Source organism: Pristiophorus japonicus, chromosome 13 (genome assembly GCF_044704955.1).
Source record: "Pristiophorus japonicus isolate sPriJap1 chromosome 13, sPriJap1.hap1, whole genome shotgun sequence".
Taxonomy (NCBI): domain Eukaryota; kingdom Metazoa; phylum Chordata; class Chondrichthyes; family Pristiophoridae; genus Pristiophorus; species Pristiophorus japonicus.
The window spans coordinates 125,296,899-125,319,825 of NC_091989.1; the positions used below are offsets into that span (position 1 = coordinate 125,296,899).

Genomic DNA, 22,927 nt, shown 5'->3' on the forward strand with positions numbered 1-22,927 from the left:
ATGTAAATAAGGGCAAGGCCCTATAATGCATTTGGAATGCCTGAACAGCACTTTTTACCACCAGCATACTGTGCAGACATGCTGGATTGGTGCAGGATGGCTATTATGCAGTTGCAGCAACTCTTCTGGTACTGCCTTAATCACTAGAAATTCTTCTGATGCTGCCCTAATCATAATTTTGTCAAGTGCTGACAGCTCAGCCACATTCCTTCAGTACTGGAGATGGTGTACAGTTGTATGGAATATCTTCATCAGTCCATCTGGTCTTCCTGTCTTTGCACTGTGGTGAATCCCGGAAGAAGAGGTGTGCTTTCTTTGCAGCTTGCCAAAGAGGGCTGCAGCATTCCACTACTCGAAAATACAGGCTACATTTGTACTGAAATCGACAATAATAATGAATTCTGCCAATTTTCCCTTGAAGACTCACACGCTTCTCCTAGTTTTAGAGCTATATTTAACACCCGTACAACCGATGGTAGCCGAGTTGTAACTACCATAAAGAGCTTAATACTTATAAAGTGCGAAGTAGCCTAGGTTCAGAGCTGCACGCAATCCAGCTTATTGTCTTGGCCTCCTTAGCAAGAAGGTAACTTACCAAAGTTCCAGTTTTCCACGGGGCTGTGATCCCTGCCAGAAATGGCAGAAGGGAATAACAGCTGGCACTGACGCTGACTCAATTGTAATTTCTGAGGTCAGCTTAATTAGAAGAACTTGGGCAAACTCAAGAGGGTTAATTCTGACTTTGCGTGATAGTGTAAAATGGTGATAGTGAATCCGTAGCCCATTTTACATCTTTCCAAATTGTTATTTCCATTAATTTATTTAATGGCAAACTAAAAGACAGATACAAAATGGAAAAAGTCCTTACCGATCTTTAAAGAAGAAAATTTCTCCTCTGATTTTTGTAATTGCATCGAAGACCATGTTCACCTTACATAGGTCCATAGGAGTGATAGGACCCTGTGTTGGCGACAAGGGCTTATCAGTTGGTATACCTGCAATGAACCCAGAATGCACAAGGTTTGTTTTCAGTTGACAGGATACGCAAAAAAAAGTTATGTCAGTGAAAATGTTGACAATTGTTCAACTCTTTCATTGAGGCAACAATACTGGATCAGTAGGATGATAGGTGAAGGAATCAGTTGGATATTATATCATGGCAATATATAACTGGAATTTTTCAGACTGTGTGCTAGCTTTCTCATCTCAGCTGCACTTGGATTGATAACCAGGCTGGTCCCCAATGGATAGTTCCGTGTTTATCATACAACTGTTCCCTGACAATGCCTGTAACCTGCATTATACAATTAGTTTCCTGGTGAATGGAAGTTGGAATAAAATTACAATGTCTCCCACAAAAAAGAAGTTTCTTGATACTGCACTTTTTGCATTATACAAATGCGGGGGGGTGGGGGGGGGGGCCAACTCTATATTTAAAGTATTCCTCTCACAAATCTTCTCCTTTAAGTAGCGCTATGGATTGCAGTCAATTTAGTGAACATTAATCTTAATAGCTATAGGAGTTTAAGAACTATACAAAACAAACTTTAGCTTTCCTATTAATAATTTAGTCTGCTGTCACTGTACCATAAAGTTTCTGAATGCCAGTAATATCATCATGTGAGAGCCTGAAGTGTTTGCTGTAGGTGTAGATTGGGGCCATTAGAGCTCCAGGATCTTGGGAATGCTCCAAACCAAGTGCGTGGCCAAACTCATGAGCAGCAACAAGGAAAAGACTGTAACCTGCAAGAGTCAAAAAGAAGAATCAGGTTGTACTCTTCTGCTAAAAATCTGTAGAGGACGGACACAGTATATGTCCTTATATTCATATATTTAATTGTTACCAAAAACTAGAGATGCATTTCAGCTGTGGATATTCACCCCACCCGTAATCACACTGACCACGACCTTCTGCTAGCCTCTCTGATCCATTCCTGGCATAAGTCCACCTGGAGCATGGTGGAAGGCCCAGGAATTAGGCTGAGAACCAGCTAGAATGGGTCTCGCCCTCGTCTGTGAATTTCCGGGAGAGGGCATGAGAGCTCCATGGAACCTCCATCCACCCTAAATATAGCCCCTGATGTTGGAGAATGGGTGACCAGGGTGAGGGAATTACCAGACCTGGGTCACATCAAGCAGCTGGTGCACAGGGGCAAATGAGTTATACTGGCCTAGTCAGCAGAGTAAATGGGATCCACCAAACATATAGGATTGAGGCTGCCTGCGTAACACTGAGCAGTTGGTCAGTGCTGCACTACTTGCACCCCTGCTCTGGTGGGTGCCCGAGATGCCCTGTTGTGGTGTGGGTGCTGTCAGTAAATTGCAAATTAAGTAACCACCTCATAAAGTTGGGTACTTTAGCAGGGTCAGCAGCAGAAGTTCCCTGCAGACACAGTCTGGCATTTATGCCCACAACAACTTCTATTTATGTAGCGCCTTTAACATAGTAAAATGTCCCAAGGCGTTTGCCTGGAGGGAAGGCCTGGAAATTTTCATGGCTATTGGATAATTGTGGGAGGGATGTAATCCAGGACTTCTAGAACTATCCAAAACTCATCGTCCCACCATCATCCTTTGTTTTCTTTTCTCATTTATCACTCCTTTGTCACCTATTTTCTGTATATTTGTAAGCCATTGCTGCCTAACAACAGTTGATGCTTGTCTATTGACTTGCGACTCATCTTCCCAGAAATAGTCTAAAATTGGAGGGAAGGTTTGAATTTCCCCATATTGTGATGGGAACTCCACAGCTGAACTCAATCCTATCCTCATTCTAATGTCAGACAGCACACCTTTAGCAGGGGGTGACTGGATAGTGATCAGGAATGGGAACCCTGGCTAATTTTCCCCTTCTTAATCCAGGGGTAGGGAGGCCAACTGCTGCTGCAGTTGGGATCAGCTAACGGTCAGCCCTTCTTAAAAGAATGTGCACTTATGTAGCACCTTTAATGAACTCAGGACATTTCAAAGAGGTTTACAGCCAATAAGATTACTTTTTGAAGTATGTTCACTATTGGTATGTCGGGTTATGTACAAACCATCTTTATGGCATGCACCCTATCGTGTACAGTCTTTAAACCATCCAGCCAGTGCTTTCATGGAATGGGCACGGGAGCATCAGTCAGGCCTCAGGCCATTGATACACCATTCACTGAGTAGGATAATTAAGTAGGTCACGCTGCCCTTCCTTCCCTCTGGTTCATGAGCTGGGCAGTTTTATTTCTCACAATTAATATGGAGAACTAGACACCTTCCACTCATCATCTCTATAATTTCTTGGACAATGCATTGCCAAGAAAATAAAGTCAACTATCCACTCATCTACAAGTCATTTCACATTTGGCATGGCAGAATGCAAAACATATTTTTTATTAGTTCAGCTCAACATTGTATGATTGGTCATTCCAATCAGGAAGCTCTTCACTGGGTGCACATGCCGCTTCTATTAAGCTTTTTCATTCTAGTGGTGGCAGGGTTGGCAATGAAGCCCTTTGAAGACCAGTGAACGTATGATTGTACAATGGGCCTGCCACCTATGTCACCCAAGTGGCACTCTTCCAGACAGGAAACCCAGAGTGGCAAGTCTCCGCTCAACTGTTTCCCAATCTTCCATTCCTTAAAACTGCTAATTTCTTCGATCAAATATTTTTTTTTAATTTTAAATTTTTCCAAATAATGTTTATAGTTCTGAGTACTTCTTGTCCAAAGTGCTCTATGCCCTTCTGAGAACGATTCGACATTCATCTACAATTTACCATCGTCAGGGCAGAATCCCCACTTGCTGTCTTCATCATAATTTCCAGTGGTCGCACACCACATTTTGCCATCATTACGTCCGCTACTGGTGCAGGAGTCATGTGTTTTACCAAGAAAAGTGAAAGGAAATACACAAGGTGTACCATCTGAATTTCCTCCGATTGTTGACATGGCTGAAGTGAAGAAATCAGACAGATGAGCAACATTTAAAAAAAATGACAAACCAACAAACTCGGTAATTGGAAAAAGTTTTCAAATAGAAGTGATAACATTTAGAGTATTGATGTGAAAAGTTGTTTTTGTAAAGGTCAGGAAATTCCATTTATTAAATGCTACCATGCATTATAAAAATGGTAGCACATTAACTATGACACTAAGAAGTATGATGTTCTGTAATTACAGTTAAAAACATGCAGCCCGAAACACGTAATAGTTATCAGTTGGTCTGCTGTCAGAATGGTTTATTTAAAATTTATGCAAGAAAATTTTGCCCCAAGAAATGTTTTTGCCATAACATGAGATTGGATACTTTGGGCTAGAATTTCCCAACAACCCACCAGTGCCCGATTGCCACCTAAAAGACCGCTAAGATTCCCAAGATTATCACCGGCAAAAACTTCCCCCCAAAAAAGAAAAAAATCCGCCCAGTGAAAAAAATGGGTGTTGCACCCCGATTCTTGGTGAAAAAGTAGAATTTAGGGTCGATTGGGCGGTTCTTAAAGAAAATGGGCGATAATTTAAAAATTCACTAAAAATTTACCCCGAGGCTGTGGGTTGGGCCTAGGAGGAGAAAAACACAAAATATTTTTTTGAATAAATAGAACATAAAAAAATTATAAAAACATTCTCAGGACCCTTTTAATTTAAATCACAAGAGAATTTTAAAATAATTTAGTAAAAAACCAATGACTTACCTTTTTCTTGCAGGGCTACTCACCTACTGCCCAGCTCCGCTGATTCTCGTGGGCGTGTTTTTTTATACTTACCTACGGGTCACCGCTGAGACAAATATCATGCCATGGTTATCTGTGGACGGTGCACGCTCCCCAGCGGTACGGCGCAACTCGGCAAAATTTCTCGCCGACCCGGTTATCGCCCAAAACGGCCAATACCGCCCAGAAACTGAGCAGTGAGCCACTGCAATTTCCTAGCCCTTTGAGCCAGTTGTAGGGCTCACTCTATTCAGAACGATCACAGCACACGATGCAGAAATGCTCACTGAGTTCATGTCATTTAGCATAAATGTTGTCATTTAATCTCCCACTTCCCTCACCCCATTCCAAAACATTACAAGCAGTGTTGTCCCTGATGGATGGTAATGTGGTGGAAGATCCACAATTGCCTAAAGTTAGTATTTTCCTTTTCTGGATGTGGTGCATATTTGTATGTCTAATAGTCATATGTCATGGCAGTGATTATCCTGAGCAGATCATTTTGTCCAAGTCTGTTTCTTATTTTTTTTTAAAGCGCATTTTGCCAACAATAAATGTGACTGAAAGATTTGACTTTGTTGTGTTGCATAACAAAAAAGTGCCTTGAAAGCAGATATGAACCACCATAGTGATGATCTGACTAGCTTCCACTAGTTTTATTCCCGGTTGCTATTGCATGTGGAGGGTAGAGAGAAAATTGGTGGTTGGTGAGTATGACTGTTCTTCCCCGAGCTCAATATACCCACTGCCAACAGTAAAAAGTCCCACCCAGTCTGGAATGCTAATGTAAACACCCGTTGAATTGAATGAAGATTGTGGCACAGATAATATGGTCTTGGGGCAATAGTGCTGGAACCGCTGCTGTTTGGATGTTGCACACATCTGCAGTGCATCCTGCTGAATTTGCATTTTAACTAATATTTGGCATCCCTGCAGCTCAGCATCACACCCTGGAGAGCTCTAGGGTCAGAGGGCAGATTATCTGGTGATGGTAGATCTCAAAGGACTGGTGGTCATCATTAAATCTGGCCTGCAATTGAGGTGAGGGGAAATGACTGGAAACCAACAAGGGGAGAAAAGTGCATCATTTGGCAGTCCTGTTGCACTGCATCTTGTAGAATAGAGGGACTTTTTTTTGGAGTTAAAGGTCACCCTATCATAAAGAGCAATGTTGGAGTAGCATGGAAGGAAGTGGCAGTTTAAAAGAATGCTGTCTCACCTGTGGCCTAAACTAGGAAGCAGGTAAAGAAGACAGTTCCTGGATATACAAGGTTGCAAAGGAAATTATATTAACATGTGGCTTCATTTTAAAATGTTGGCATATGATACATCTTAACTGTACTTCAGCCTAAACTTAGTACACCATCCCAGAGGGAGCCTGCACTGCACTTTGCAAACTGTTAATCTTTCAAAATGCATATGCATGTTTGTGTTATTCTGGGCACTGTGTAATATTGTCATATCAAAGCATTAAACTGCATAGTCCATTAAATGTAATGAACAAAAACTTGTAAGTAGGGTTCCAGTACAATAAATCTGAACGTTACATGTTCACACACTAATGTATGAGTACTTCTCACACATTCCCCATGCCAACATATGTTACTTATATATATTTGCTCACAGCAAGAGGCTGTGCATGCGGATAGGAAGGGGGTCATTAAAGCTGCGATCCTTGACTCCTTAAGAGGCGAGATCCATGGAGATTCTGGGCATGGAGGCATTATAGGGAATGGGGAAGGGAAGATCAAAGACCTTCTCTAAGTTCAAGGAGCCTTCCTTTCAGAGGCTATTTTAAATGTTTGCCTGTGGAGCACAGTTCAGGTGTTGCACTTGCATTATGGAAACTTGCTCTCATTTGAATTGGGGTATTCATCAGAATTGGGGTATTCATTAATCTAGAACAAAACTGGTGTACAGGCTATCAGTGCCCAGATTACTTCATGTTATCCAGCACTGCATGCATCAGCTGCTCCATGGGCCTCAAGCTTCAGCACCTCCTTTAATACAGTGAGCCAGTGCCCAATGCACAGCAGTGCTAAGGGTGCCAAGGGTCACATTATTGGCCCACGTGTTTTCAAGGAATGACATGCTTAATAATAGATGAAGAATAACATACAAATCATGTAGTCCACCTTTTATTCATGTACCGCACATAATTGTAAATACCTTGCTCTGGGCAGAACCCATATTTTCTGTCTGTGTCATAGTTGCTGGTTGTGCTACACCACCGATAGCCATCTGATCTTCCTGCTGTTGTGCAGCTATCATACTGCTGGCTTTCAAAGGTAAAAGGGAACGAACAAGGCTCTCCACCACCATTTCCTCCCATAGTAAACAGGGCTGCAAGGAAGTAAAACTGTTGTATTTTGTTATAGGCTCATTTTTAACGGAAACAACTGAATCAGACTTCTTTCTTTCTATAATTTGGTCAAGCAGAAGTGAGGAAGAATATTCCTGGCTTGTTACTTATTTAAAATTGGTCTATGAACTTAAGAAAACAGCTATATTCCAATAATAATAAACATGAATAAAAAATTCTGGAAATACTCAGCAGGTCAGGCAGCATCTGTGGAGAGAGCAACAGAGTTAACGTTTCAGGTCAATGACCTTTCGTCAGACCTGCTGAGTATTTCCAACATTTTCTGTTTTGAATTCATACTTCCAGCATCCGCAGTATTTTGCTTTTGTGTTAGGAATTATATGTCAATGTTGTTGTTAAAGAAACATGAACATCTGTTTCAATGACTCATATTTAACATCATCCAGCTCCAGCTGCAGTAAATTAGTTGAACCGAAGGTTATTATGAATATTGCCTGCTGGTTAAAAATACAGCTTCAGATCAATTATGGCTGTAATAGATTTGAGCATACTGCTGACTCATTAATATGAAGCAACAAAAAGTACAAACACACTTCTTTTGGGCCTGAGTGAAATCCCATCTCTACACTGCTAAACAAAAACATAACCATAGCAGAACAATAGCACCATAAATGGAAATTTTCAGGTTGAAAAAAGTGCTGTTCTCAACTAAAAGCACATTGTCACACTCTTACTAGGATAATAGTCATTGTATCACTACAAAGTATTAAAAAATTGGAGCACACCACAAAAATATTTATATTATAGGCAATAGAGCCTATCTTTTGAAATATTTACATCTGTGATAGTCAATACTATTTAGTGTACTTCACTGATCCACAATATGTTAGTAACTATAAATCAGAACTTGGTACTTTAGTGGATAAAGCCATCACCCAGTGCCACAAAGATCAGGAAGGTTCAAGGTTCAATCAAGGTACTATGTTGAGTTAGATCATCTCAGCTGATTGCCAGTAGGGTTTTTACAACTTTCTTCAATAATTATAAATTAGGTTATGCATAGGGCAGCCAGTTCCAACTACTGCTTGTTTGACATCCAATCCTAAATGAGCTGCAATTTCCTACAGTTAAACATTGGCAAGACAAAAGACATTGTCTTTGGCCCCTGCCAACGATTCCATCCCTCTCCCCAACTACTGTCTCAGGTTCAACCAGATTGTTCTCAATCTCGGCATCCTGTTTCACTCTCAGTGGAGCATACAAACCCATATTCTTTCCATCACAAAGATCACCCACTTGTACCATCTCCACAGCTCACCTGCCTCTGCCCTGGCATTGGCCATCTGCTGCTGAAACCCTCATCCATAACTTTCTCACCTCCAGACTTGACTATTTCAATGCTCTCTTGATTGGCTTTCTATTCTCTATGTTCTGCAAACTTTAGCTCATCCAAAACTCTGCTGCCCATATCCTATCCTGCACAAAGCCTTGCTCATCCACCATTCCTCTCCTTGCTGACATAAAATGGCTCCCATTCATCCAACTTCTCCAATTTAAAAATCTAATTGTAATTTTTAAATCCTTTCATGGCCTCATCCTTCCCTATCTCTGTATGCTCCGAGAGCCCCTAAAACAAGCTCTCTGATTTTGGCCTTTTGTGCATCCATCTTATCCCTACAACCCACCATTGGCAGCCATGACTTCAGCTGTCTAGGCCATAATTCCCTCCCTAAAGCCCACTGCCTCTCCATCTCCTTGAAACCCACCTCTTTGATCAAGCTTTTGATTACCCCTCCTTTGACTCAGAATCCATTTTTGTCTGAGCATCTTGGGAAATGTTTCTACATGAAAGGCGCTATATAAATGCAAGCTGTTAAACACCAGTTAAAACAGAAAACTTACATTCATGAGGACAGAATCCATACTTTGAATCTACATTGAAATTGTAAGTTGTGGAACACCAGGGGAATCCATCGCTACGGCCTTCAGTAGTGCAGCTATTATATTCCTTCTCATTAAACAAAAAAGGAAATTTGCAAAATTCACCATCTGCATTCCCAAATCTTGCCTTAATAACTGTAAAATACAAATGTAGAAAGGCTCCCTGAATTCCAATTCAGCAATTATAATCTACTTTAATAAATATTGTAAAATTGTGATTATAAAATGTAATCATTTTAATATCCTATCATCGATATCAATATTAGCTGTGATAATAGTTTTGTGTCGATTAAATGCGTATATGCCGAATCAAAACTTAAAATTTGAGGACACCTGGCGATCATGCAATAATTAAAAAATCATACATTAGAATGTCTGAAAATTGAATAATATTAAAAGTAATCTCTACTAGTGGGTATGTTACGGCCCATTACTATAGTATAAATTAACACAATTTGTAAAACATTGTTTATTGCAAAGTTTAACATTTAATGACTAGAATCAAATCAAATCAGGCATGAACAAAAAATGTGAGACTAAAATGAATGCACCTCGGTGAAACAGATGGTTGCGTACCTTGTCCTTCACCCAGCGTCCAGAACTCATCATCATCAAAATGAGAATCACCTCCAATTCCCTTCGCTGGGGCAAAGGCATGTGCCAGGAGCCCATCCTTCCCATCGAATGGGTATCCATCACCATGTTCTGGAAAAGGTTACAATTAGGCTGCATGGTTATACATCACTATTTCAATTACAGAATAACTTTTACCTTTGGCCATCTCAAAAATGTTTTATAATTTGGTTAATGTCACAGTCTCCAAACAGAATGCACTGAATCCTCACTGGTGTTTTGTTACACAAGTTATGTAGATAGCAGTAGCTTTTCAATTTTCCAGTGCCATCATAACACACAGTATTGTATACAATAAGTAATATGTGTAATATTAGGGATGGGCAATAAATGCTGGCCTTGCCAGCGACACCACACCCCGGAACGAATTTTAAAAAATGACAATAGCAATCTCTGAATAGAGTATAGAAAAGGAAAATAATACATAAACAATTTCATTTGTTTCTATATTTATGTTCACACTAGATTTAACTATTATTTTCCATTACTATGTTCATGAATAACCCAGACGTAGGTGTTGGGGAAATTATCCACAAATTTGTGGATGATACAAAGCTATGTGCGTGTGTTTGGACTGTAGAAAATACTAAATGGCTGCAAGCAGATCTCGATGTGTTGAGGGAATGGGCCCGTGTTTGGCAAATGATATTAACTTAGAAAAGTGAAATGTTATGGACATAGGCAGGTCGAATGCAAAAGATACATACATTCTTCAAGGAACAGAATTGCAGCCAGTGGTGAAAGAGAAGATCTGAATGTCATAATGCATCACTCTCTAAAGCTTCATGATCAATGCTGTGAAACTATAGTTAAAGTAAACAAGGCTCTAGGACACAGGACAATTCACTACAAAACAAAGCATGTCATTTGTCTTTGAATAAGACCTTGGTTAGGCTCCAGTTAGAATACAGTTTCCAGTTTTGATTTCCTCACATGGTGGGGGATATTGAGGCTTTGGAAAATGTGCAGAGGAGGCCAGAGTTGGACTGAAATTTTCCATACCTCGGTGGGTGGGTCCGTGGCGGACGACGTTGGTGGCAGCTCCCGCTGTGTCGAATGATTTTCCTCTGATTGGACTTGTTAAGTCCTCCCTGCAAGATTCCCGGCCAATTGAAGGAAGCGGGTCTGATGACGTCATTTGATGACACATCATCAGCCGGTTTCCTTAAAGGGACCATTTGCAAATTTATTTTGACATTTGTGCTGTCAGTGTTCTACAGCATTGACATTCTGCAAATTCTGACAAGCACTGCACAAAGATGCAGGGCTGTACCTGGGCTCTCCCATGACTCCCAGGGAGTCACAGCATCCAGGGAGGTTCTCTTCCCATCCAATGGGCGGAAGAGATCTCCAGATCTCCCCAGGAGACCAATGCAGCCTGGCTCCACATTGCACAGGGGGGGCACAAGCAGGGATGTCATCAGGAAGACCAGGCTGCAATGGTGCAAAACCTTTCAATAATCTCAGTAGATCACGAAATGTTACTGAAAGCCACACTCAACCTCATTCTGTTGTGCCTCTCATCACATCCCCATCACTCTGCCTTCTCTACCCTACTCCTGCACATCCTTACTCACACCTACTTTCCTTGCACCTCATCCTATCCCTTTCTATCTGCATTATTACTTCCGCATCTCACTAGACACCCCTCACACACACCCTCATTATAGTTCAATCATACCAACTAACAACACACAAGGGTAGGCTCTTGTGTGTTTTAGCCAATGTCCTTGTGGTTTCTGTTAATGTGCTGTCAAAGATTGGAATTTTTATTTTCAACACTTTGCGTTCCTGGACAGATTTATGTGCACCTTTGGAAATGGCTTAATGAGTTACAGTGAATGGTGAAACATAACGGTACACCTCGCAATGGTCATGACTGTGAAAGGAATGGCTTGGGCATTGTAGTGATGCTTTATGGTGCTGGCATGGGGTGGTGCCAACCTGGCACATTATGTGGCAGCCACAGTGTACAGCGTCAAGTGAAGTAAATTTGGCTATGGCAAAGCCATCCCTGGTATTCCGGGCAGCAATATAGTCAGTTGCTGATGCCCTGTGTCCTGTGCAGGAGCAGTTGATTGCAGAGAAGGTGTTTTTATTGATTCTGCTAGTGTGCCTAGTGCTGCTGGTGGACTAGATAGTAGGTGAAGTAGAGATGACAGAAGCGATCTGTCAATGGTGGGAGAGGTAATGAGGTCAGACTGGATGGAGACTTGTATAAAGACTTGCAGCATTCTGAATTTGTAGTGGAATCTGTTTCGAGAAGCTAGTGGCTAAGGGACCACGTCTCAATCAGCTGTGAGCTTTGACTTGACATGTGAAGTCTTCAACTCATCAGCTGAAAAATTGGCCACTGACCTCGCGCCTCAGCTTCACAGACGAGGTCTAGGCACAACTGCAAACTAGTGGGTGACCCGTTAAATTTAAAAAGCTGGGAAAAAGCAATGTTAAGTAGCTGTAATGTAATTGTTAAGAAGCCACTGATGATTTCAACTGCCTGCCCCTCCGCTGCATGTTGGGTCTGCTCAGTGTTGGCAGACCCGACATTTGGTAAAGGCGCATGGTGGCGGGGTGACAGTGGGGTCCTGACCCACTGTCAAAAATAAACTTATTCCCACCTCACCCGCTGATGTCCTGGAAAATTCTCCCCTTTGATTCGCAGTTTGAAAGATCCCAGCTACACAATATTCATACTCATATTTTAAGGAAGGTAAACATGGGACAATTTAAAATTAGAGTTATAAAATAATGTAGGGACTAGATTGTGTTTAGATGGGGCAATTATTTCAATTGGATAGGTTAGGGAGGATTAGGGGTCCCGCTTACAAGTTGAGCAAGGACAGAACTCGGTTGAATATTAAGGAGCATTTCTTTTCCCAGAGAATAGTGGACCTGTGGAACAGGTTGCCAATTCATGCAGTGAATGCTGATTCATTATATTCCTTCAAGAGAGAGCTGGGCCTGATTCTGGCTAGGGTGGAGATCACCTTGTACAAGAGGTAGGAACCCTGTAATATAAATCATGGTCAATATGATCATTTTGATCGACTGAAGGGGTGAGAGGGGAATTTGAAAAATTTATTCCCCAATTGACCGGTGTTTTTAATCCGGATTTTGACCTCTCCCAGGAGATTACATGGCTCCAGGTAGGTAGAGAGTGTCTCTGTTGTGATACATAAGGCAGCACAACTATATGAGACAGGGTAGATGGTCTTTTCCTGCCTCTCATTTTCGTAAGTTTGTACACGACTACATTTACTATAAGAATTGCTTATGTTATCTTTGATATTGAAGCCCTTCTCAAAAAAAATCCATACTAGGAATAGAAACAATACAGGGTACTACAAAAATATTGCACCTGTGTACAAAAGATTTTGAAAAGAGTTATGAAAATTGTTCAAGTGAAATCAAGGTACAACTGGTGCTGATGTACTCGCTGTAAGAACCAATAACAACAAAGTAAGTTACTGGTCTTAGCCATGCCTTTGGAAGAGGCATTGAACATAGTTTAGGTACTTCCTCACAAAAATAAAATCTAAACAAATGAACAAGTCAGCTTCTCATGGACAGGTTATCAGCAGCACTTTTGGAGGCATTTGCTGCAAGGCACAAATAAACAAAAATGTTGGGGAGAAAAGTAAAAGATAAAATGGGCAGGCAACTCAAATGTAATAAATTGAAAATAGTTTAATGTTCATAGTTCAGCACTGATACAAATGTTTTAGCAGCTATTTCAGTGAAAATATATATTTGTGTTATGTTGCTAATTGCCTATTACCTGTATTTTTCAACCATTTGTTCTAATTTTGAATGTTTGTGTTGTTTTTGCACATTTCAAAGATTAGTGGTCAAGTTCTAATTACTAATTTTAACAATTATTTTCTTTCAAACAATAAATAGTTTGATTAAAATCTGAATTACTGAGCAAAGAGGTCAGAATCTAATAATGTAAAGATATATAAGTACAATTTCCAATTTACCTAACTTTGATAAGAACCAAGATTTTGATGAAAGAATGTGCATTACTCAGACAGGCAAAAATCTGATAAATTATTTTTAAACAATTAAATAACTCAAGTACAGAATGCTTGCAGAAGCATATTTCAATGCGCTGAAGATCCCTGTCATGCCCGTTTTCAAAAGTGAAGTCCACAATTGACGCTCTGTGGGCTTTGGGATCCTATCTATGCAACAGGACTCTGATCTTAAATGTATTCATGCGGCTTCTATTTAATAGGCGAGCACCTCAGTCACCTATTAAACCAGTGGTGATAAGATGGCAACCGGATGGAAAACCTACGTCAAATCTACCACTATTTAACACCCATACTGTCACTGGGTGGAGAGAAATAAAATCACCCTCCTACTGCCTTTTACTCAGGCTGTTTTTGTTTAGAATTATCTTTCAGATAAGATAAGAGAGTCAAAAGGCATGTTAGGCTGGGCAAGTTAGAATACTAGATTAATTAACCTTTTTCCCACATTACAACAGTGACTACACTCCAAAAATACTTAATCAGCTGTAAAGCGCTTTGAGACGTCCGGTGGTCGTGAAAGGTGCTACAGGTATATAAATGTAAGTATTTATTTATTTTCTTGTCCTTCATCTTTTGTCAACCAACAGCTAAATAGAATGACTTTAATTAAAACATTTTTTGAAAACACCTTTCTGAATGGGAAATCTAAAATAACAATTATGATAGTATGGCCAAAGCTCAGTTAAAGGAGTATATTTCTTAACATGGTGATGGAATAATACCAATAACACACCAAATGAGAAATATTTGGATGATTTACTATTGGTGCCATAACAGGGGAACTATTTTGAATCTGGTGGATTGAGGAAAATGAGATTGTACATTCACCAAGGTAGAAAATACAGGATCAACTCAGTTGAGCCATTTCTTACAGAATTCTTTAAAGAGATACTACCTTTGTGCCTAGAGAAGAAAACAGCCAAAAGGATAGTAATTCTTTAAATTAAACCATCACATGTGAGGAAATGACAGGCTCTAATATAGTTTGTCTTTATATGGGTGAACACAAAGGCCCTGAAATTCCTTGTGGGTTCCTTCTGGTCTCCCACCATAATCCTAGAGAGTAACTGGGTGAACCCCCAAGTGACCCAGTGCAGCCAATTTTGGGAGTTCCCTAATTGCCCCATAAGAGGCAAAACTTCCATCTTTCCGATGAGAAGGAAACGGTGGGAACTCTCTATGCAGGCAGTTTCTCCTCCTGAGGGTAGACTATGACCCAACGGATCAGTGGAGGCCGGTACGCGTTGGGAGTTGAGTCATAATAGCCTTCACCAATGGCATCCAGGCCAGGCAAGCAGCCTTGAACTCCCAAGGTGCATCTGGCTGGAGTTAAGCCTGAACGCTCACTCCCCGATGATAAGTGGATACGCAAGATACCGAATGCGCGGGGCAGGCCGGTGGTAGAGATGCACGCACAATGGTGCTGGCACCCACCTGCCACTTGCTAATGAGGTCCCTCACATTGACCCTGCAAACTCCAGTGGCACCAGTGCTGGTGGATGCCTGCAGGTGCAATTCCAGTGGTTATAACAGGATTATGTTCTGAGAAGTTGTGGTCTAAAAAACTTGCTCAATACTAAGGGTTTGACAAATACTTTCATTAAAACGATCAATTTTAAGTGCCTTCATGAGGAAGCATTGTTTAAAACCCCCCATTAGAGGTCACCTACCAAATACCCATGTTGAATATTAATAATCCAGTATGGATTTATCGCCCAACTTCCAAAAATAACTTAGATTTAAAGAAAGACAATGTTACCCCAGCGCCCAAAGTTAATCATGATGTCCGCCTCTCCATCGAAGATCCTTGTAAATTTCAGTGGCGTGACGTTGCTCCACACCTGAAAAGCCCGAGCAAAGGCATCATCGACCGTCTCGGAGTCCAGATCGTGGGTGTATCCCAAAATCCTGAGAACAAAACCGACAAGCTCAGCTTGGAATGCAGAGTTTGCAATGCAGAACAGCAATATAGAAAATAGGTGCAGGAGTATGCCATTTGGCCCTTCGAGCCTGCACCATTCAAGATGATCATGGCTGATCATGCAACTTCAGTACCCCATTCCTGTTTTCTCTCCATACCCCTTGATCCCTTTAGCTGTAAGGGCCAAATCTAACTTCCTTTTGAATATATCTAACGAACTGGCCTCAACAACTTTCTGTGGTAGAGAATTTCACAGGTTCACAATTCTCTGAGTGAAGAAGTTTCTCCTCATCTCGGTCCTAAATAGCCTACCCCTTATCCTTAGACTGTGACCCTTGGTTCTGGACTTCCCCAACATCGGGAACATTCTTCCTGCATCTAACCTGTCCAATCCCGTCAGAATTTTATATGTTTCTATGAGATCCCCTCTCATTCTTATAAATTCCAGTGAATATAAGCCTAGTCGTTCCAGTCTTCCTTCATGTCAGTCCTGCCATCAGGGAATCAGTCTGGTGAACCTTCGCTGCACTCCCCCAATAGCAAGAATGTCCTTCCTCAGATTAGGAGACCAAAACTGTACACAATATTCAAGGTGTGGCCTCACCAAGGCCCTGTACAACTGCAGTAAGACCTCCCTGCTCCTAAACTCAAATCCTCTCGCTATGAAGGCCAACATGCCATTTGCCTTCTTCACCACCTGCTGTACCTGCATGATAACTTTCAATGACTGATGTACCATGACACCCAGGTCTCGTGGCACCTCCCCTTTTCCTAATCTGTCACCGTTCAGATAATATTCTGCCTTCCTGTTTTTGCCACCAAAGTGGATAACCTCACATTTATCTACATTATACTGCATCTGCCATGCATTTGCCCACTCACCTAACCTGTCCAAGTCTCCCTGCAGCCTCTTAGCATTCTCCTCACAGCTCACACTGCCACCCAGCGTAAGTGTCATCTACAAACTTGGAGATATTACATTCAATTCCTTCGTCTAAATCATTAATGTATATTGTAAATAGCTGAGGTCCCAGCACTGAACCTTGTGGTACCCCATTAGTCACTGCCTGCCATTGTGAAAAGGACCCGTTTATTCCCACTCTTTGCTTCCTGTCTGCCAACCAGTTCTCTATCCACGTCAATAGATTACCCCCAATACCATGTGCTTTAATTTTGCACATAAATCTCTTGTGTGGGACCTTGTCAAAAGCCTTTTTAAAGTCCAAATATAACACATCCACTGGTTCTCCCTTGTCCACTCTATTAGTTACATCCCCAAAAAATTCCAGAAGATTTGTCAAGCATGCTTTCCCTTCCATAAATCCATGCTGACTTGGACCGATTCTGTCACAGCTATTACATCTTTAATAATTGATTCCAACATTTTCCCCACTGCTGATGTCAGGCTAACCGGTCTATAATTCCGTGTTTTCTCTCTCCCTCCTTTTTTTAAAAAGTGGGGTTGCATTAACTACCCTCCAATCCATAGGAACTGATCCAGAGTCTATAGAATGTTGGAAAATGACCACCAATGCATCCACTATTTCTACAGCCATTTCCTTAAGTACTCTGGGATGCAGACTATCGGACCCTGGGAATTTATCGCCTTTCAATCCCATCAATTTCCCTAACACAATTTCCTGACTAATAAGGGTTTCCTTCAGTTCCTCCTTCTCGCTGGACCTTCGGTCCCCTAGTATTTCCGGAAGGTTATTTGTGTCTTCTTTAGTGAAGACAGAACCAAAATATTTGTTCAATTGGTCTGCCATTTCTTTGTTCCCCATTATAAATTCACCTGATTCTGACTGCAAGGACCTACATTTGTCTTCACTAATTGCTTTCTCTTCACATATCTATAGAAGCTTTTGCAGTCAGTTTTTATGTTCCCTGCAAGCTTCCTCTCATACTCTATTTTCCCCCTCCTAATTAAACCCTTTGTCCTCCTCTGCTGAATTCTAAATTTTTCCCAGTCCTTAGGTCTGCTGCTTTTTCTGGCAATTTATATGCCTCTTCCTTGGATTTAACACTATCCCTAATTTCCCTTGTTAGCCACCTTCCCTTTTTTATTTTTACGCCAGACAAGGATGTACAATTGTTGAAGTTCATCCATGTGATCTTTAAATGTTTACCATTGCCTATCCACCGTCAACCCTTTAAGTATCATTCGCCAGTCTATCCTAGCCAATTCACATCCCATACCATCGAAGTTACCTTTCCCCAAGTTCAGGACCCTAGTCTCTGAATTAACTGTGTCACTCTCCAGCTTAATGAAGAATTCTACCATATTATGGGAATGAAGGAAACCCTTCTCACAACCCCTATAATAATTGCATCCTTATAACAATACAGTGATATATTGTAAAAAACGGAGTGACTCCTACCAACGAACTGGAAGCTGCGCAGAAGCATTCTGTGCATAACTGTTAGATCCCAAATTTAAAAATAGTGTTCACCACAACAGGAGGATCTGAGAAGTGTTGAAGCTTATCACTAATAAAGTTTCATTAATGTTGCTAGGTTGGGTAATGTTACTGGTGAGTTTTCCAGTTTAAGAACCACTGTCTCGAAGGACAAACAACTTTTAAAACTAAACTCACAGTTCAAATATTATTTAAAATTAACGGTTCTAACAGAATTCTGTAAATCCGCTTCTTTGTTCCTCATTTTGGGAAGTCCGGCGACAACAGCAAAAAACCCAATTGGAACTGCGCATGCAGAACCACAAATACTTCTGGTTCGTTGGCAGCAGTTGCGTCATTAAAAAAAAAACTAATCCTGTTTGACACGATTACGTAGGATTACATAGGATATACGGCAAGAAACAAGCCATTCGACCCAACCAATCCATGCTGGCGTTTATGCTCCACTAGAGCCTCCTTTCATCTTTCCTCATCTAACTTTATCAACATAACCCACTAGTCCCTTCTCCCTCATGTGCTTATATAGTTACCCCTAAAATGCATCTATATGATTCGCTTCAACCACTCCCTGTGGTAGTGATCTTTGACAGCAAACTGCAAGTTTGTTCTCATCCATTGAGCTGGCAAACCGTGGATTTCTTTAGTTAGTACATTCTACAGTATCCTATCCTTACTAAACAAAAACAAGTTAACATGAAATAATTATCTAGGAATATGACAATCTAAAACTTGAGTATTTTGTTTCTCTGCTGCATATTTATAGAACATGCACACACTAGAGTACTTTACAAATCAATTATATCGACTATTCAAACGCACGTTGTACAAACTATTCCACGTGTGTAAATACATGCCTACCTGTAAGTTACACTCTTATCCTCCCATTTGGGTTTCTGTGGGAAGAAGTTGTAATTGGCCAAGTCAGGAACTCCACAGCGCGGCTTCTGCATCACACTTACTGTCTCGGAATCCAATTCTCCAGTTTGCGGCAGCCCAAAAAATCTCTGCATCTTCTTCAGTGTGTCTGACAGCACCACAAGGTCACACTTTTCTTTCGGGCAGCCATAGAACTTATTCAAGTATAACTGAGTCAAAACAGAAATGAACACATTTGATGTGTATGTGGGGAAGATGAGTGGCATTTGAGTCAAGAGTTACGGGGTTACTTGCAAGAGCTACGAGTCACTTTTCGGTTTTATCTGTGGCAAACTTTACCAGCATGTGAGAAATTCAGTGTATGTATTCGAAAGGTTAAGATTGACCATTTTAGATTGGATTACACTTCTCACCGTGGGTTGCACTACAGATTTCTCTTCTATGTTGATTGGGGTGGTGGGGGGGAGGGGGGGGAGGGGGCAGGGGCTTGATAGTTCACTGATTTTAAGAAAATCAATCATTCACATATACTTTGAAAACATTTACTAATATACCTGTAAATATTGAAGTTATTTGCAACTCTAAAAGCATACTTCCATTGGCGAACAATCTGCAGAAAATAACCACCTCACTGTATATTCCTTCTGTAGTCATGATGAGTCAGTTGGACATTTGCCATCCTTCCTCAGCAGTACAAACATGATTGTTAACGGGTGCTAGTTTATCTGAGGCAATAAACTGGCATTCAAATTTGTTAATTTGAAGAGTATTGGATGTTTTGATGTATATGTCTTGGCCAAACTAAATAGATTGAAACATAACATTTGATGTGTTTTACCACTTCCTGTAATGTGTCAAACTGTATTCAAAGAACATTTGTTTTGACCACACAAATTTATTGAAAAAAGGCATTTCGTAACCAGAAAATTTCCAACAATGGCTTTTTGTCCTACACCCGCATCGTTACCTCTGGTGTCCCTCAACGATCTGTCCTTGGTCCCCTCTTATTTCTCATCTGTATGCTGCCCCTTAGCGATATCATCCGAAAACCCAGAGTCAGTGTCCACATGTATCCAGCTCTACTTCTCCACTTCCCTCGACCCCTGCTTGGTATCTAAATTTTCAGATTGCTTGTCCGACATCCAGTACTGGACGAGCAGAAATTTACTCCAATTAAATATTGGGAAGACCGAAGCCATTATCTTTGGTCCCCGCCACAAACTGCGTTCGCTAACCACTGACTCCATCTCTCTCCCTAACATCAATGTGAGGGTGAACAAGATTGTTCGCAACCTAGGTAACATATTTGACCCTGAAATGAGCTTTCAGCTACATATCTGCAGCATAACTAAAACCGTCTTTTTCCACCTCTGTCACATTGCCCCCACCTCCGTCCCTGCCCCAGCTTTTCTGCTGCTGAAACCCTCATTCATGCCTTTTTTACCTCTAGACTTGATTACTCTAACTCACTCCTGGCCGGCCTTCCACATTCCACACTACTTAAACTTGAAGTCATCCAAAACTCAGCAGTCCGTGTACTAACCCGCACCAAGTCAAGATCACCCATCACCCCTGTGCTTTCTGACCTACATTGGTTCCCAGTTAAACAACGCCTTGATTTCAAAATTCTCATCCTGGTTTACAAATCACTCCATGGACTTGCCCCTCCCTATCTCCATAATCTTTTTCAGCCTCACAATCCCACAGGACATCTGCGCTCTTCAAATTCTGGCCTCTTGAACATCCCTCATTATAACTGCTCAACCATCGGTGGACGTGCCTTCAGCTGCCTGGGACCTAAGCTCTGGAACTCCCTCCCTCAATCTCTAGCCTCTCTATCCTCCTTTAAGATGCTCGTAAAATCTACCTCTTTAAACAAGCTTTTGATTATCTGCCTTAATTTCTTCTGTGGCTCGGTGTCAAATTTATCTGTAACATTGTTGTGAAGTGCGTTAGAAGGCACTATATAAATAGCGCTATATAAATAAAAGTTATTATTGTTATTATTACTAAACATCTCTTGTACAAATAGATTCCGCTTATCTATGCTCCAGTGTTTCTGCTAGAAATGGCCCCGCATTGCCAAAACGAGCAGATGTTATCAAGGCCCATTGTGTTTTCACTTATGGACTTTTAAGCAAACTTTGATCCCTGGGGACACTAGAAAAATATTCGCTTCCTTCATTTTGGCAGCTGGTGGAAGCAACAGAATATCAGCCCAGTTACATAAAACGCCATTTGCAACGCACGGGTGTTAGAAAGTTAACGACCATCCAACTTACAGTGGCTAGTTCCTTATCTGTTTTCGTGCTGTTATCCCCTGGAAACTTGACTATGCCAGTCGGTGCCGCTAAAGTCTGTTGGAGCCCGATGATTTGGAGCAAGGCTACTTTTAAGACTAAGCGATAAAAGTTGCTGCTTGTTTTGAAAGTCATTTTCTTCCAATGGGAAGGCACCTAGTTATCAAAAAAAAAGTCGCTGTAGTGGTGTCTCTTTGATATCCTTCACTGCACAAACATAATGCTGTTTTTCTCTGGTTTGGTATTCCAGGTACTGGTCTGCAGGACAACAATGTGCTGTTGTTACTTGCTGCTGTCGACTCAAATCCTTTGTACTTCCAGATGCGCAGTCGCGATCAATCTGCTCAGCAAGAGTACTGGCGGAAGTTGCAAACCCGACCGAAGGAAACACATTCTCTGGCAACAGGAGCGCAAGCTTCCACAAGTTTATATTTGAAAATAAGAGTATTATGGAAAATGCACACATCTTTCAGATAAGGATAAATTTTGGTAAACACACCCTCGCCAGATCGTTAAAAGGCATCCCTAAACAACAATACTCCGATCATATTCACGGAAACTGTGTACATGGAAATTACAACAATGTTAACTTCATGTGGGTTTTATTTCATTTGACAATTCAAATGTTAAATTTGGGATTTAGTGAATACAGGATATGATCCCATACACGTCATTGATATATCCTTTCTTTCTCTTCATTGTTTTAAATCTTTAGACAATGAAAACAAAGAATGCGAGACACTAGAAGCAGCAATGGGATAAATCAACATGTCTGAGGTTACAGTCAGCAGAAACTTATTCATAACTAATTCGAGCCATATGGCGGATAATATTAGCCAGTTCAGTGTGTTGTTGGTTAAAACTTAACATAAACACATCAAAGGATATACTATAAAATACTTTTAAAACGATTTGCACTTTTTTTTAAGATACTTTAAAACATCTTAAATGCAGAAAAGCCTGCCGATTTGAAATGTGAAGGGTGTGCTGTAAACCCTTGTTGGATGACTGTAGCGATCACAAGCCTGGAGGCGCCGGTTAGTCTTTTGTTTTTATGCCAGACATGACTTATTCTCCAGCCCAGATGTTGCAGCAGTGAATGGCGCTGCCGCCAGCACGTGCTGTGGGCGGGGCCTTGTTGCGCTGGCGCTCCTTGCGGCTCTGTAATTGGTGATAATCATTTTCAATTGATGCTCATTGAAAATTTTTGTTCAATGCTTTAGAAATTGTTTTTTTTTAAATGAACGTTCATGCAGAAGGCCTGGATTTTTTTAAACTTGTGGTGACTGTTGCACACCACACGGACGTGACAGAGCTAAGTCTTGGCTCAATAACAAGGGTTAACCAAGGCAACTGGAGACCAGCTCTGATGCATGGACCTAGTGCGCACACATATCGCAGTGTGGGCTGGCCCGTGCTGCCCCTGGGCCCTTGCCTCTTCTGGGCCCCGAACTCATGCCTCTCCTGGGTTCCGATCACGTCCCTCTACAATCTCTCGCCGCTCCTTAGTCCCAACCTCACCGCTCCTTTGCCCAGACCTCGCCGCTCAGTACCTGCCCACACTCCAATCACCGACCTGGACCTTGATGACGTCCCTCTTCGCTGCCGTTGCTCCCTGGAGTGGTGAGCCTCCACGCCATTTCCTTCCGCTCCCCGGCCTGCTCCGATGGTGCTCGCAGGCCGGGGGCCGCGCAGACTGCTGGGCTAGGCCGCCACGCTGCTCCTTCAGCTCTCCGGCCTGATAAAATGCTAAAGGCTAAAATGAACCCTTGGTCATAACATCCTTGT

The 22,927-nt window shown here is 41.4% G+C and overlaps 1 protein-coding gene across 1 annotated transcript in view; it reads right to left on the reverse strand.

Annotated features, from left to right (window-relative positions):
- Positions 1–21,470, reverse strand: part of mmp2 (matrix metallopeptidase 2) — a 35,976-nt gene extending 14,506 nt beyond the window's left edge. The window contains exons 1-9 of the mRNA XM_070897990.1: positions 21,122–21,470; positions 18,822–19,048; positions 15,382–15,530; positions 9,529–9,657; positions 8,914–9,087; positions 6,858–7,031; positions 3,756–3,929; positions 1,588–1,743; positions 869–995 (exon numbers count right to left, since the gene is read on the reverse strand). Of these exons, the coding sequence (XP_070754091.1) occupies positions 869–995; positions 1,588–1,743; positions 3,756–3,929; positions 6,858–7,031; positions 8,914–9,087; positions 9,529–9,657; positions 15,382–15,530; positions 18,822–19,048; positions 21,122–21,274 (1,463 nt within the window). The 5' untranslated portion in view covers positions 21,275–21,470. The remainder of the gene's footprint in view (positions 1–868; positions 996–1,587; positions 1,744–3,755; positions 3,930–6,857; positions 7,032–8,913; positions 9,088–9,528; positions 9,658–15,381; positions 15,531–18,821; positions 19,049–21,121) is intronic.
- Between the last annotated feature and the right edge of the window lie 1,457 nt (positions 21,471–22,927).